We start from the raw sequence: 15465 nt of genomic DNA on the forward strand, positions 1-15465 counted from the left end.
ATACAATACAATACAATACAATACAATACAATACAATACAATACAATACAATACAATACAATACAATATATAATATTCTTTGTCCTAATAATGCACATTATAAGTTTTTAGAAATATTTTAGGACGAACTTTCTTAGGACGAAATGAAGACCGATTCTCACAACGTTGCAAATTAACGTCTGTAGCATATACAGCATATTTATCTTTGTGTAATGCATAATTTTCGAAAATTGTATACTCCTTTTTATCAAAAATGTGACTTATCGCAATAATTTTTATCTAATTTTTTTTAAGACCGTGCAGAAATAAACGACCTGTCCTAAGACTAAATTATCATATAGAATGTTTCTCTGTGTAGTTGCCATGGATACTATAATTATATTAATTTTGATGAACAATATGACTTATCGCGATAATTTTTATCTAAAATTTTTAAAATCCGTACTGAAATAGACGACCTGTCCTCAGAGTAGACTGTCATCCGTACGTCATATAGGATGTATCTCTTTGTGTAATATCATATAATTCCCATAAGAGTAAGCTATCATCCGTAGCCTATGCAGTATGTTTCTTTTTGTGTAATATTATAATTTTCATAATTCATACATTTGATAAAATTATGACTTATCTCAATTCGAGTTTTGTAACACATTCTACTATTTATTAGGTATCCCATTGATAATTATGAAACTATCTCTATTATACAACGATAAATATACACATCGTGATACCGCATAGAAAAAAACAACGATTTATGTATGCTACTTTCTATATCACGTCGCTTTTGTAGCCTCAATGCCAGTCATAGATCGTGATGTAATAAACCTAGCACAAAGGAAACACATCACAATAAAATGTAGATAATTTTAAATATTCGAGTGAAAAATTTACTTGTAAAAAGCGCATATAAGTTAATGATGTGATATAGATAAACGACTTTAAATTCATTCTATTTTGAAATTAATTCTTTGGAAATTTTTAATGTACAGTTTCACGTATTCATAGTGTGTCGTGATACACATGGAATAGAGCTTTAAAAATGTATTTTGTTATAACCGTATGAATATGGTGTGAACAAAGCACATATATGTTTATGACATGATGTAGAAACCTATACCCATTAATCTATTTTTATGTACCTTTTGTAAGACTCAATCTAAGGTCCTACTCATTCGGATATATGTAATCAACTTAGCACAAAGCAACACATCAGCACGCAAGTATAGATATACACTTATTCCTGTGGGGTTACTAGGAGACGTCTATTACGATGGGGTTGTCAAGTATCAACTATATTTCCTTAGGATATCGCCTATCTGTAGACTTCAAAGAACTATTGCTACTACAATGTACACTATTCAGCTATCTAATTGTAGCCTACCTGTAGACTTGAAGGACTAACACTACTACACTATTCTGCTATACTAACTGTAATCTACCTGTAGACATTAAGGACTAGACTATTTCGCTATCCTAACTTCAGCCTACCTGTAAACTTCAAGGCTATCGCTACTAGACTATTCCGCTATCCTAACTGACATTTTGATTTTTTGAATTCTCCCAAATCATCTCGTCTACGCTGACCCCAATTTCGAGTTGGTCACGAATGGCATATACGCGATTTTTGGGGGGATAAACGTTCAAAGGTCATGCGTGCTCATTGAGCCTCGTGTGTGGCACCCGTCCAAAACCTCTCCTTTTTTGGTTGTATGTATTGAAAGAAGTAATTAGTTTATTAGGTCTCCAGTCAGACTTTTTAGGTGTTGTGAATCGACGTATAGAGAAGCTAATTTATGTTGTAGTCGTATTAATAACGGCTTACATATTGCACAAATATCATATACGTTTATGAGGTGATATAGAAAATCATATTTATTCTATTTTTTAATCATTCTGTATCCATGGTAACGTTCAATCTTAGGCCTTACTTGTTAGTAATGGAATGTAATAAACTTAGCCAGAAATAAAACATATATAGAGATATCTTAAATTATTATCGTGTGCTCGTATATTTAATACATGGTATAAAACGCATATCAAGTTGAATCTTTAGTTAACATCCAATCTAAGGCCGTAGCCTATTCATAGTGAGACTTAATAAACTTTGCACAAAGGGAAAACATCAGCAGAAAAGTATATATATTTCTAATTATTTATCTTATAGTTGTGTACATTCATAGTTTGCAAAATACGTAAACCTTTATGATAACATAGTTCGATACATAACGTGTTGATAACATAGTGCTACACATAATGTGTCTACTATCTTGGCGCGGCAGTTAAAAGTTTTTCTCTGCGATAACCTTTCACAATATCGGTGTTGGAGATATACAAAGTATCACATTACAGCCTTGCAGCGATAGTTTTCATATACAGATAAGTCCGGGTTGATTTAGTAAATTTGGCGCCAAACCGTGTATAACATTAAAATGCGCCGTCTGTTACTATTTATAAAAGTGTGGACCTTAAGATAAGAATTTTCATCTCAGATAAATATACAGCGCGTTACAGGTTAGGGTTTACTAGCACTGTTTGATACAACCACACAGAAACAAATGCAATTGCATATAAAGACAGCAAGAAGAGAGAATACAGTTTTTGCGACATTTTGTCTAAATGGAATGAACTAAAATGTCACCAGCATACAGGAATCACAATAGAGACATCAAAACATTGACCTGTGTGTCTGTGCCTTGTTGACGTATACATTTAAATGGTTTTAAAAGATCATTCAGACTAAATATGTGGCAAGAAATTGTGATTTTGCTATCGTAGAGTGAAATTTTCAATTTCTGCTTGAATGCATCAAACAGACTGTGAGCAGCAGTGCCCTGCAAGTAACGAATTTAATAATTACAATAGATTCCAGTATCCAGAAACAGACAGTAGCCTGGCTCGATTAAAATCTTGCAAGTATTGCTACATTTTGTTTGGCTGGACAAAAATCTTACTAACATAAATATTGTTACATTTTGTCGTTTGGCGGGACTAAAATCTTACTAACATATAAATATTGCTACATGCTACATCTGGCTCGAAAGACCCGACTAACATTGCTATACTTATCGTCTGGTACGACATGAACCTTACTATTAACAAATTCTAGATTTCGTTTTCCTTGCGCGTTAGCTACATTCATCTCTTATCATTACCGAACTGGCTTATGTTGTTTATTTGCATCTCACCTAGCATGAGCATAGCTGTTACCACTACATTCGTCATAAGTGCAAAGGTACAAAACACCAAGTGTGTCCGCCTCCCAAACCTTGCCTGTATGACTTGCAGGAAAGTCTTTGCACCTGGTGCCCGTATCTTCAGCTGAATTGACAGCACAGCGAATAAAATTATCTGTACTGTTGCCCCGGCAGCGTACCAAAATGGCCCACTGATTCCATACTGAAAGAAATAGCAATAACGCATTTATAGTTTTCAAAAATGTAAAGAATTCTCTCTACACTGATTTGAATACTTTTTGCAAAATTACACGAAATCAGAAAATGAATTATTATTAAGCTTGTTGTAATCCCCGTCCGAACTTCTCAACCCTAATGAGACCTAAATCTAATGTCATTACCCTGTAAATGTACAATGTAATGTGTTCAAAACGCCATAAATATTTCCTTGAGTGAGTGAGTGAGTGAGTGAGTGAGTGAGTGAGTGAGTGAGTGAGTGAGTGAGTGAGTGAGTCAGTCAGTCAGTCAGTCAGTCAGTCAGTCAGTCAGTCAGTCAGCCAACGAGTGAGTGAGTGAGTGAGTGAGTGAGTGAGTGAGTGAGTGAGTGAGTGAGTGAGTGAGTGAGTGAGTGAATGAGTGAGTGAGTGGGTGGGTGGGTGGGTGGGTGGGTGGGTGAGTGAGTGGGTGAGCGGGTGAGTGAGCGAGCGAGCGAACAAGCGAGCGAGCGAGCAAGCGCGCGGGTGGGTGGGTGGATGGTTGGGTGGGTGGTTAAATAGGTAGGTAGGTAGATAGGTAGGTAGGTAGGTAGGTATGCACACATGCATTGCATATGTTTGATAATGTGAATGAATTTTGTTCGAGAAAGCATTCTCATCACAAAACTGGATAATTGAATTAACAATAGCCGTCCTTTCAAGTACATGCCAACATTTTCTCAAGTACCATACCATATTGAAGAGCTCAATATCCCATTTTAATATGCTTCCGGAGATAAATTTGTTTATTAGTTTGGTGTGTTTGGGCTTCTTCAAGTACTGATGGATTTATGTTAGCTCTTTCATTTCATACGGCCAAGTATTCATGGTCTTGCATTCCTTGTACGCCATCCATTGGATATTTTACTCTTAATTATGTTACATTCACTCAAAAGTAATTAAAAATGACAGTCTTAAATTGCATTTTCTCATTTTCGCACTTTTAACAACTCTGCCAAAATTGATTTCTGGCACTGTTTCAAATATTTCTTTGTGCGTACTCATATTATATAGCTACTATCGACCTCTGTGTTAGTGGGTTATCAATAATGTATTTTTCCAATCTACGGAATAGCAATTTATTAAATTATAGCACATAGGGTCGATCTCTACGGACAGCACTTGAAGCAAAGAGCTACTGCAATATTTTGAAATCTACTTCTGTTTGAACTGTTTTGTTACCCACTTCACAATATTGAAGTGACACGAAGCTATATTTAATTCAATTAAATGGGTACAAACTTGGTATATACGTTTTTCGCATTTGCTGCATGGCTTAAATAAAAGGTACTCGCAGCATTCTACTTACTGAAGTATACACATCACAATCGCTCACAAGTGATGTGTACTGAAAACTCATATTAACCTTGACTGACTGTGACTGTAAATTACACCCTAAATATAGAGTGTAAGGCTTTAATGACTTGGTGTCTTTAACTCTATGTAATTACACCCCATACATACATACATACATACATACATACATATGAATATGAGTGTCTTGCTGGAGAGAACAGTGCTCGATGCAAATATTAGTAGCAGAGCATCATAGACTTAATTCAAAAGAATAAGGATGTATTAAGTCGTTACTCAGAGTTTCACGCTTCGAGCGATCATCAGACAACTAAATTGTTAAATTGTGATAGTGATTTTGATAGTGATTATATATATATATATATATATATATATATATATATATATATATATATATATATATATATATATATATATATATATATATATATATATATATATATATATATATATATATATATATATATATATATATATATATATATATATATATAGGGTTTCAGGCTTTAATGACATGGTTTCTGTAACTCTGTAATTACACGCTATATACCCTGGGTTCCACAGCAAGATCATAGTGCTTCATGCATTCTATGGATATTAACACCTTGTAATCGTGGTTGTGTAAACATTGGAAGTCATCAAAAATGCATACTGCCAGATCATGGACGGAATCAGAAACACCAGACTACAGTGTACAAAATTTTTAAAGTTCAGACAATATATCATATGAACACGTCGCTAAACAATAGCTGTACTCTGTGTCCATCTTAGTTAACTGGACTTCGGTTTCCAACGTCGTATTATCAACGTTGCATATCAATGACATTTCTGATTTTGATTATCCGGGTTGGAAGTGTATTCAATTTAGCAAATCCGTAGACACACTATAAAGTTTGTATACCAGCAGTGTAATAACCGGTACACGGCTTACGTTGTTTCTCGTGTATACATACTTGTAATAAATGGCGATATTGAAAGTTATATAAACATTAACTTGACGTGAGATACGTCCCAGAAATAGACTCTTAAAACTTTTGCTGTTACTTTGTTAAAAAAACAACTAATCTATTCTCAATTATAATCAATAAAATGAAACTTGGCATCACTGTACATATTTGTAAATTGAGTTCAAAATTATATCAAAACTTGATAATTTTATAATCCAATATGGCTGCCAAAATACTGTGTTAACTCTACAGGAAATAAACATTGATGATTTCCTTGGAAACAAGACTTCTAACACCCAAATTTGTTTTTTTGTTTCGAAAATGACCATAAATAAGCTTTGGAAGGAATTGGAGAAGTTTGATGTTTAGGCAATGTGTAACCTAGGAGCATTCTACCCAAACGATCATCAAAGCGTTCTATAAATTCTATAAATTTAAAAGCATCATGTTGTAGTTATATCGAACACTTAACTTTTATTTCTTTGACATTTTCAATTTAATATGTGCTATCCTAAACATACTATATAAAATAGACACTGTGTCACATAGGTAGTTAGGGTGATCTACATATCTGTATCATTTATTTTATCATTGTGGAGTTATGATGGGTGAATGGTTAGCGTGACCGGCTTGGAAACTACCCCGGGGAGTTGAGGAAGACTGAAGGGCCAATGTGCCGTTCTGATCCGGGCCAGGGGTAATAATTGTAAAGCGCTTTGAGCATGGTGTGGGAAAGCACTATAAAAAAACACAACATTTATTATCGTTAATGAAATTCTTCAACTCATGTTTTAAGGCACTGTCATAAATATAGAACTCAATTAAAATGAAATGTTCACGATGAAATAAGTTTTTTCTTTTATCCTCTGTCTCAACTGTAAAGTCAACATGATGAGGTGAAATAACCATGTTAGTATTTCGGCTTCACAACTGTATTAGGAAATTAGAAAAGGGTTCCACATTGTGTAGTGTCCTGGTTACCTACTTTTCAAGAAGATGGGTACTCGGGGAAACCGATTTTGGTTCGGTAAGGTAAAACCGAGCATCACTCTTCTTACATACAGCGCTGGTTAATATTTCAAATCTAGCTGAGGTTGGGTGTGTTCGAACCCATGGCCATATTGCAGTTACTGTGAGAGTCCACGAGGAGTTGAACGTAAAATAATTTATTTACACGTGTTATCGTAAGTAACACACATATAAAAGGCACATGACACATGCATGGGAGTAATTTAATCACACATAATGGCAAATGACACACGTGTGAAAACAAATGATACACACATAAAGTAAAATGGTGCATGATAAAAAATAAATTACTCACACATAAGGCAAATGATACACGTATGAAAGTAAATGGCGCACACACACACACACACACACACACACACACACACACACACCAACAAACAACGCACGTTTGAATATAAATGGCGCATAAGGTTAATGGCACACTGAAAGTGGCGCATATATAAAGTGTGGTGTGGCTTCACACATGTCTGAGCATCAATAAGTAACGTCTATGTATTCAAATTTCAGGCACGTACAGAAATATTTTTACAACGTAATAAAGTTGACTGTAAGTGTTTTGAGCTCAATATATACAATCACATGTAGTAGTTAACAGAACATCAGTTCATTGCCCTGTAGCATTAAACAGAACACAGAAAAGTCAATACTGCAAGTCTTTTCAGTGAAATATATGAAATAATGTCATCTAAAAGTACTTGGTGTGTTCTGTACGTGTTTGTTGTAATTGTTATCATAAAGTCGCCAAACACACACACACACACACACACACACACACACACACATATACATACATACATACATACATACATACATACATACATACATACATACATACATACATACATACACACACATACATACATACATACATACATACATACATACATACATACATACATACGCATGCATACATACATACATACATACATACATACATACATACATACATACATACGCACGCACGCACGCACGCACGCACGCACGCACACACACACACACACACGTACACACACACATACATACATACATACATACATACATACATACATACATACATACATACATACATACATACATACATACATACACATATACATGCATGCATGCATACATACATACATACATACATACATACATACATACATACATACATTCATATATTCATACATACATTCATACATACATACATACATACATACATACATACATACATACATACATACATACATACATACATACACATATACATGCATGCATGCATACATACATACATACATACATACATACATACATACATACATACATACATACATACATACATACATACATACATTCATATATTCATACATACATTCATACATACATACATACATACATACATACATACATACGTACGTAGGTATATACATACGTACGTACGTACGTACGTAAGTTTATTTACATATAATTGCTAAGGCTTCCTCTGCGCAACCACAAATCTTAGTGTTACTACAATTTACCATCGAAAGAGTAATTGCCTGCATGGCAACCTTTAAAGTGCGACAGAGAGACTGTTCGCCTTCCTTCGTTTAAAGAAATATTGTCTGAATAACTGAAACGTGTCGGTTCTGACGTCATATGATACCTTCAAAGTTGAAATAAGGATTCGGTTATATTTGAAGAAATAAAATAGCGACAAATTTTGTGTGTAAGTAAACGTTTTCAAAGATACATAGATACTTGATCTGTTTCGCGGACGGATGCGGCGTCTTTTAGTGAACTATCCTGGGGATTCACATGAAAAACTCGTGATTAAGCTTGCTTGTTGATAGCTGTCATTATGTGGCAGGGACTTTGTAGAATTGCAGACATTGATTGCAACTATTCTGACGACATGTCAGTGCTCCCTACTGGTCCAAGATAATCATTATTTCACATGAACTCCCAAAGTACAAATCCCACGCGTATACAAATTTATATGATAGAGTTCAAGCTATGAGTAAGGATGATCCTGATGTTGACGTGTATTGAGGAAGATATGTGGTTTGTGGTTTTGGAGGTGGTGGTTGTGCTGATGTTGCGATGATTGTAGTAGGAACAGTAACATACTGAATGTTGTGATGGTGGTGGCGAGTTCTTATATGATTGTAATTGTTTAGGAAGCAGTGATGTTATATTGTAACTATTTTGCGATGATGATGATGGTGTTGGTGGTTGTGGTGGTGATAGTAGTGGTTGCTGTTGTGGTGGTGTTGGTGATGATATTGTTGTTGCAGTTGTGATGGACAGGTGGTTGTGCTAGTGGTGATTGATGTGGTGGTGATAACGGTGATTGATGTTGTGGTTGTTGTTGTTGTTGTTGTTGTTGTTGTTGTGGTGGTGGTGGTGGTGGTGGTGGTGGTGGTGGTGGTGGTGGAAGAGTTAGGGTGATTATGCCGTTATTAAAGATGGGGCTACCTGAGGTGAACGGGAAAAGTATAGACAAGTTTCCTGTACTTACCTTTGCAGCAACAGTAGATGACTGTAAAAGTGTAGCAGCCCATGTCCACTGCGACACAATTGTCGTTGCAGTCAAACCTACTGACACTTTACCTCCTGCATCAAAGTCAGTGTCAAGGTTATCCTGGAAAGATAAATGGAAATAAATTATTTAAAGGTACAGAATTATGTAATGTGAGGTAGTGTTGTGTGGGTGTGGCGTCGTGTGGCGTGGGTTGGTTGGTTGGTTGGGTGTGGTATGGTGTACAATGATGTGATGTAGTGTGAGCGGTGTGGTGTGGTGTGGTGTGGTGTGGTGTGGTGTGATGCAATGTGCATGGTGGGGTTGGGTGGGGTGTGGTGTGGTGTGGTGTGGTGTGGTGGTGTGTGGTGTAATGTGATGCAGTGTGTGTGATGTGGTGTGACATACTGTGTATGGTCTGTGTGGTGGGGTTGGGTGCGGTGTGGTGTGACATAGTGTGTATGGTGTGTGTGGTGGGGTTGGGTGCGGTGTGGTATGGTGTGGAGTGGTGTTGAGTGATATGATGTGATGTAGATCAGATTCCAGATTTCTATACAAATTGTTGCCGATTTGGAGAATCGTGTGCTTGATTTTTTTAGGGGAATAGCCAGCAACCTCCAGTTTTGAATATTATCTTTAGTATTTATGCAATCAAATTCTGGAGTACTACACATAAGCAATTCCTATTAACTGCCTTATTTAAAAATCAAATCCCGTTATAATCATACTTTGTTGTTTATATTTTTCTTTATTGTCATCACAATTTCAGTCCGAAATAAAATGTGTATGTGTATATAACAATGCCTGTGTTTGAGTTAAGTCATTTTTAACATAAGTACCCCACCCGAAATCACTTATAAGCACACTTTTCGTAATAATACAATGAAAGTGATAAAACCAAATCATGCCCTATTTGGTCGAATTCAACATTTTTTGAACATCTTTTGTCTTCATCCGTTATACAATAAAAGTAATAAAACCACATATTAAGTGTACTCCCAAAATCTGGATTTCTTTATCTCTATTCGTAGGCAATGACAGTCGTACTGGAGGCGTTTGTCGGGGGCATTTGTCCTACGGGGGCATTTGTCCGGGGGCATTTGTCCGGGGAATGTTTGTCCGGGGGGCATTTGTCCTAGAACCTATTAGCGGTCCCTTTATGAGAGTATAATTTGAGAGAAAACAACCATTCAAACCTCCTTAATATCTACTCAGAAATATAAAATACAATGTCAATTGACATCATTTACTCTACGAAGTTAATTTGTTACTTCAATTATTCAATTACAGTAGTGAAATTGTCATCATGACAATTCTCTTGGTTTTATTATCCAGTATCCAGTAGGTAGGGTGATATTAAGGACTGGTTGGATATAATTCTTCATTGTTGGTTGGGGTTGTTAAGTTCAATCAGTTACTAATGCGATGACGACCCATCAACATAACTAAGGATAACCCAAACAGAAAAAGAATTACTGCGATTTTATAATATCTTTCTCGAATACGTCATACAATTTTTAGGGTCTGTAGTGAAAAACTAGGTAGGGTAGGGTAACCGGAACCAAACAACTATTGTTTATGCCTTAAAAGAAAAAAACATCTGACAATCTCTAGTACTATTTGATTTGTTGTTTACTTTTTAATTCAATAATCGACATATATACTTTAAACCAATCAGGTTTTGAACTACTAATTGCACACACTCATCCTCAAGGCATACCTACAAAATTACCATTACACAGAACTTAGTTTTAATCTTTAATTTTTGACATTATTTATTTATGGTATGTAATAATCCGTAACTAATATATAAATCATGATATTGTATCATTTTGATGATGATTAAACTTTAATAATATTCCTAGTGTATCATATTTCTACAAGTAAAAGTAATTAAATAAAAATGATATTGAACAAAATTACAAGAATAATTGTAACTAACATTTCACATGGCATTTTCTAATGTTGCATACGTCAGATTTAGATTGTATATGCGCCATATGCTTTACTGTCAAGCAATATGGTATATAGCATTCCTAATTCCACGTATCGCATAGATGGAATCACTAAATAGCACGAATCATGTAATTGGTTTACATCTTAACACATCATACCGTATTGGCTAATAATTGTTATGTTATTGTTATCCTTACTATTTCAAAAGCTTGTCAGTAGAATTGGTTTCACTTTAATAAAACTATGAAAATGCTATTTTGAGGATAAAGGCCAAACACATGTTTCGATACAAGGACCTTCTGCTCCTGTATGAAATTTAAATCATATGCTCACTAGCTGCCTTCATCTAGGACAGGTTTTGGTGAGATTGGAGAGAAAAAAAGAGTAAAGTTTTTAAAAATATATCATCTTAACGAACATTTTTTTCACATGGCACCTTTGACTCCAGTCTGAGCCGACTGTAAATCATGTTGTTTCCTGTAGTTATGTTTCAGAATCAACTTTACCGTTTGTAAAATCAGAGATCACATGAAAACAATTCAAAATGTTAAAAGTGAACATTCACAAATAATGCGTTAGGCTCTTTTGGCACTAACTCCTTCAAGTAGCACATTCATCATAGTCACTTTATTATCGTCAAAGGTTATAGGCCCAAAATACAATTTCAAGCTTACATAATCAAAAACATGTAAGTACCATTAAATTATTGGTTTCTGACCTAATTTTTAATGAGTGATAAAACATATCATATAATAATAATGATGATGATATTTTTTTATTTTCCAGAATCTCAAGGCATAATAATCAGATAGAAATACATACAGTAATTACAAAAAGATGGGACAACAAGGAGAAATTAGTTGTCTGACATTTAGTCAAATCCATTCCTGATTCTCAAAGTGTCTAACAAAAGACAAATATCTCTGGGCAAACTGTTTGCATTTTCTGAAAGTAACTGCATGTACAATGGATTTCGTCATTACTGGGGCTAAATACCTCAAAGCCTTCCCTCAGGAAGTTCACAAGATGTTTAACACTGAACATTACAGGTGTAACGAACAAAATGCGGGAAACACATTCATTAAAAGTTGAAGAAGACGAGAATAAGTGTGATACAGAGTGATGAACAGTGACAGGATATATGCCTACACAATACTACTATTTTTTATACAAAAAACGGCCCACACATTGCCCTTGACGACGGTACAATGAGCACTAAAGCCTTTAACGCTCGTGAACCAATCTGTCTCGATGTAAAGATATAAGTGGCTGACAGACTCTTTCAATTTTAACACTTGTTGCAAAAATAACCTCTGTTGCATAGCAACCAATGTATCTGTAGATTTGATAGTTCATTATTTTTGTAAAATTAACGAAGGTGTGGTTCGTATAGAAATTCGATTTACACCCAATGGCATCTTGACCACGACTTTTGATCTCGGTGAGTGAAAATTTAACAATCGACATCAATGTCACCTTTTTAAGTATCAGACAAAGGGAAATGTGTGTGTGTGCTATCAGCGTGCATATTATATAGGATTATTTCATTAAAACATCTTCATATTTCAAACATGGAATAAATTGATATATGTCTGTTGATATCTCGAGGTTTGTCTGTCTTCAGATGTATGTACGTATGTATGTATGTATGTATGTATGTATGTATGTATGTATGTATGTATATATGTATGTATGTACGTCCGTACGTCCGTACGTGTGTGTATGTGTGTATGTATATATGTATGTATGTATGTATGTATGTATGTATGTGTGTGTGTATGTATGTATGTATGTATGTATGTATGTATGTATGTATGTATGTGTATGTATGTATGTATGTGTATGTATGTATGTATGTATGTATGTATGTATGTATGTATGTATGTATGTATGTGTGTATATGTATGTGTGTGTATATATGTATGTATGTATGTATGTATGTATGTATGTATGTATGTATGTATGCATGTATGTATGTATGTGTGTATGTATGTATGTATGTATGTATGTATGTATGTATGTATGTATGTCTGATCCAATTATTCATATTCCATCATGATGATTTGTGCTGATGTACTGAAGATCGGTTTATCAATCAGGTAAAATATACAGCCACAACACTTCTATGTTTTCCTTTTGTTCAACTATTTCTGATATTTCTTCATTTAACGTGTTTGGGTCTTCGCGAGTAATTTGCATATAGATGGGAAAATAGTTTACCCCTAAGAATCATGTTAAAAGACCGTTTGAGTGACCGCCGCAGCTGAACACCTGAACAGGAAACGGAAATTTATCCATCAACATCGCCTCTCCCACCAATTGTGCGAGAAGTACACATTAATCACCCTCCCGTACTGTTGAACAACTTTCATTTCATGGGGATAGTCTACTAGCACTGCTTCATTTATTCTTCATTGTTGCTTCAATTCCTCTTCAAAAATGTCTTACGGACTCTAATATTATTATCTGATGGGACTTAAATAGTATAAACATTGCTGTATAAGTGATCGTCTGGCACGTCAAAAACTAAACTTGTACAATGTTATCATTTGGTAAACTTTGTGTTACACTAGATAATAACAAGAATCGGTACTATTAAGGTCCAAATATATAAAGATTTATATTAATGTACATTTCTTCCACTAAAATGAATACCCGTTTTTCTTTGTTTTTGTCGGGGGAATTTTGTTTTAATGGACACTCCTATATAATTCGAGACATTTAGAATAAATTGTTTTTAGTTTTACTGAAATTATATTTAGCCAATTATCAACCTCCTTTGTATATTCTCTTTCTAGCAACAACTTGGGGACTTACAAACCCGCCATGTTGAATGTTGCATCATGGGAAATGTGATGATAAATACTAATCAATTAGTATTGTAAACATTATTTTTACAATGTTTGTTACCACAAATAATCAATCGATAGTTACCCTGAACATTGTTGGAGGTTAATTTTATCAGTAGCTCCAGATTAGATATTACGATAAGCACAGATAATCCCATAGTCCTTTGCGTCTGAGCATGCTAAGTCTGGATTGCAAGTTCCCTATTAGGAACTATTTTGTTTGGAAAGAGTACTGTTATGTAATTGGCTGCTTTTGGGGCGTGTATTTTACAGGTCTTTGGTACAATCCTAGATTCCTGTTAGTACCATCTAACCAGTGGAGCCATAAGGACAAGAGAGTTTCACTCATTGCATTGATGCTGGATCATTTTCTTTCTCATTTTCGTTCCTATCGCCCTCGCGGACAATCATTTTTCTCACTTTAAATGTTATTACAATATGAAATGGGGCATACCAATGTACTGAGGGGTTAGTCATAAACGTAGCAAGGAAAATACAAAGATGCACAATTTTGTGATTAACTAATAATTTTAGAGTGAATGCAAGAAGTAATTTCTCATCACTTGAGTTTAAAATAATATTATTAATGCATTTGTAGTGAACCTGTTTTGGAATCCTCCGGCTAATCTGTTAATTTCTCATCGGGTTTCTCCAGTAAAAATTCGTCATAACATTTATCGACTAACGATTTGAAATCTAAGACTCATTTAACTCCATGACGCCCATCTTCGCTTCTGGGCCATTTACAAAACATACAAACAACATGCAGAGGCATTTTTATTCGTGTTGTATAAACTGTATTTAAGTAACTGATTGTATTTGCTAGAGGCGAGTGCACGGTTTGTCAAACGTTATGACATTTCAGATGTAAATGTCACATGCTAAAGGCAGAAATTGACTGTAATATATTATAAGGCACGACTTGGTCTCTGTGACAAATGAGTTCGTCAAACATGCCTAGCCAGTCATATCAACTTGATTGTGTTAAATACAATCTACAATACTTAAGTAAAATGATTCCACTGTATGCCACAATCGTGTAACGAATTCAAACGTTTAAAAGCATAACCCGCGAAAAAAAAACACCCGACAGGTGCGTTTCCTTAAATGGTTAGAGCCAAGAAAAGACTTAACTTCAAAGACAAAATTAGGTTAGAACAACAACTGATATAAAACAACAACAGTGAATGCCTTTGACGCAGGTTCACACGACGTTTTTATTAGGTTGTTTATATCTGTGGAAGTTATAATGTAACAGTAACAGTCAGAGTTGATCTTATAAAATGTAGCATTCTATCAGTAAACCGAATTATGAGATCCGGGCTCCTGTAGTGTGTTTATACCTTGAGAAGTTTATGACACTAATTACATTGCATGTTATGCAACTATATCTCGTCCATGCTTACCTACCACAAGCAAACAAAACCTGCTGCACCGGGTGTTTTAGCTTTTTAAATTACA

At 34.9% G+C, this 15465-nt stretch overlaps 1 protein-coding gene across 1 annotated transcript in view; it reads right to left on the reverse strand.

Moving 5' to 3' along the window:
* The window catches only part of LOC144450048 (uncharacterized), a 61859-nt gene that overhangs the window by 6267 nt on the left and 40127 nt on the right, over positions 1-15465 (reverse strand). The window contains exons 2-3 of the mRNA XM_078140613.1: positions 9200-9322; positions 3186-3396 (exon numbers count right to left, since the gene is read on the reverse strand). Coding sequence (XP_077996739.1) covers positions 3186-3396; positions 9200-9322 — 334 coding nt within the window. The remainder of the gene's footprint in view (positions 1-3185; positions 3397-9199; positions 9323-15465) is intronic.

Source organism: Glandiceps talaboti, chromosome 19 (genome assembly GCF_964340395.1).
Source record: "Glandiceps talaboti chromosome 19, keGlaTala1.1, whole genome shotgun sequence".
Lineage (NCBI taxonomy): Eukaryota > Metazoa > Hemichordata > Enteropneusta > Spengelidae > Glandiceps > Glandiceps talaboti.